This window comes from Epinephelus moara, chromosome 19, assembly GCF_006386435.1.
Source record: "Epinephelus moara isolate mb chromosome 19, YSFRI_EMoa_1.0, whole genome shotgun sequence".
Lineage (NCBI taxonomy): Eukaryota > Metazoa > Chordata > Actinopteri > Perciformes > Serranidae > Epinephelus > Epinephelus moara.
Genome location: NC_065524.1, coordinates 40,870,600 through 40,872,181, shown reverse-complemented (window position 1 = coordinate 40,872,181; position 1,582 = coordinate 40,870,600). Strand labels below are relative to the sequence as shown.

At 40.5% G+C, this 1,582-nt stretch overlaps 1 protein-coding gene across 1 annotated transcript in view; it reads left to right on the top strand.

The window, feature by feature from the left end:
- The window catches only part of tjap1 (tight junction associated protein 1 (peripheral)), a 58,272-nt gene that overhangs the window by 35,405 nt on the left and 21,285 nt on the right, over nt 1-1,582 (top strand). Inside the window, exon 7 of the mRNA XM_050071662.1 lies at nt 436-502. Coding sequence (XP_049927619.1) covers nt 436-502 — 67 coding nt within the window. The remainder of the gene's footprint in view (nt 1-435; nt 503-1,582) is intronic.

Below are 1,582 nucleotides of genomic sequence, written 5' to 3'. Positions count from 1 at the left end.
AACTTTATTGGCTGTGACTCGGCTGTAACTTGGATGTGACTCGGCTGTGACTTAACTTTAACTCGGCTGTAACTTGGCTGTGACTCGGCTGTAACTTGGATGTGACTCGGCTGTGACTTAACTTTTACTCGGCTGTAACTTGGCTGTGACTCGGCTGTAACTTGGATGTGACTCAGCTGTGACTCAACTGTAATTCAGCTGTGACTCAACTTTAACTCGGCTGTGACTCGGCTGTAACTCAGCTGTGACTTGACTGTGACTCGACAGTGACTTGACTGTGACTCGGCCCTGACTCCCCAGTAATCCGGCCCTTCCTGTGAGGTACTGAACTAACTGACAAAGTTCAACAGGAAATAGATTAAAACTCTTCCTGTTCGAGTTTGTCCTTTGGGGCCGACTGAGCATGCTCAGTAACCATTTCCTCTCTGTCTGCAGACTCCAGAACAGCTACACGGCGTCTCAGAGAGCCAATCAGGACCTGGAGGAGAAGCTTCACGCTCTGGTAACCTCTCACCTTCTTCATTCATTATCAGTGAAACAGAACCCTGACGTGAAGACCAATCGCACATCAGATCACCGAACAGCCAATCAGAGCTCGGCCCAGTCCGACCATCCTGAACGATCAAAATAAATCTAAATAAATCAAAAGAAATCTATAACTACAGAAAGATTTATTAATGTTTTATATTTTTGAATAATTATAATAATTTTTAACAGTTTTTTTTATCAAACTTCAGATGAATGTTTTGGACTTTGGGCCAAATAATGATCAAATATTTGTCAACTGATCTTCAGAGTTCACCTCACTGAAGGTTTGATCCTCAGTTCACAGTGTTTACACTAAATAAAACAAAAATAAAATATCTGGTGTCAGATCTGACTCTGATATGATTATGAGTCTCTCAGTGGACGTTCAGTTTTCAGTATTTTCCCTCTTGGATGGAACAGATGATAAATTATAAGTGTCACTAATGTAAAGGCTTAAAATCGTCTCCTATGTGACGACACAATAATAATGATAATATCAGGAAAAAGTAGTTTCTGTTGTCATCATTGATCTCACTGTTCTGAGTCATTGATCAATACCTGATGGTTTATGTTTTCTACAGCACGTGTGTGTGTGTATGTGTATGTGTGTGTGTGTGTGTGTGTGTGTGTGTGTGTGTGTGTGTCATTGATCACGTTGGTTCAATCACTGATCGATGACTAAATGAAAACACACTCTGAGGCAGTGCATTGATTAACTGTGGAAAAGTGGAGTTGACAGACAGCAGGATGGTTGCCATGGGCGACCAGAGCAGGAAGTCAGAGGTCGCTGTGAGTCAAAGGTGACCTTGTTACCACGGTAACTGTCTGACTCCCTCCTCACCTTGTCGTCAGTGTGACTGAGATTCATTTCATTCAGATGAACAATAAATATTAACAGAGACGACATGTTTCATATCAACACTGACATAAATATACTGTTTACACATATAAAACAACACTGTTTACAGATATAAACAAACACACTGTTTACAGATATAAACAAACACTGTTTACAGATATAAACAAACACTGTTTACAGATATAAACAAACACA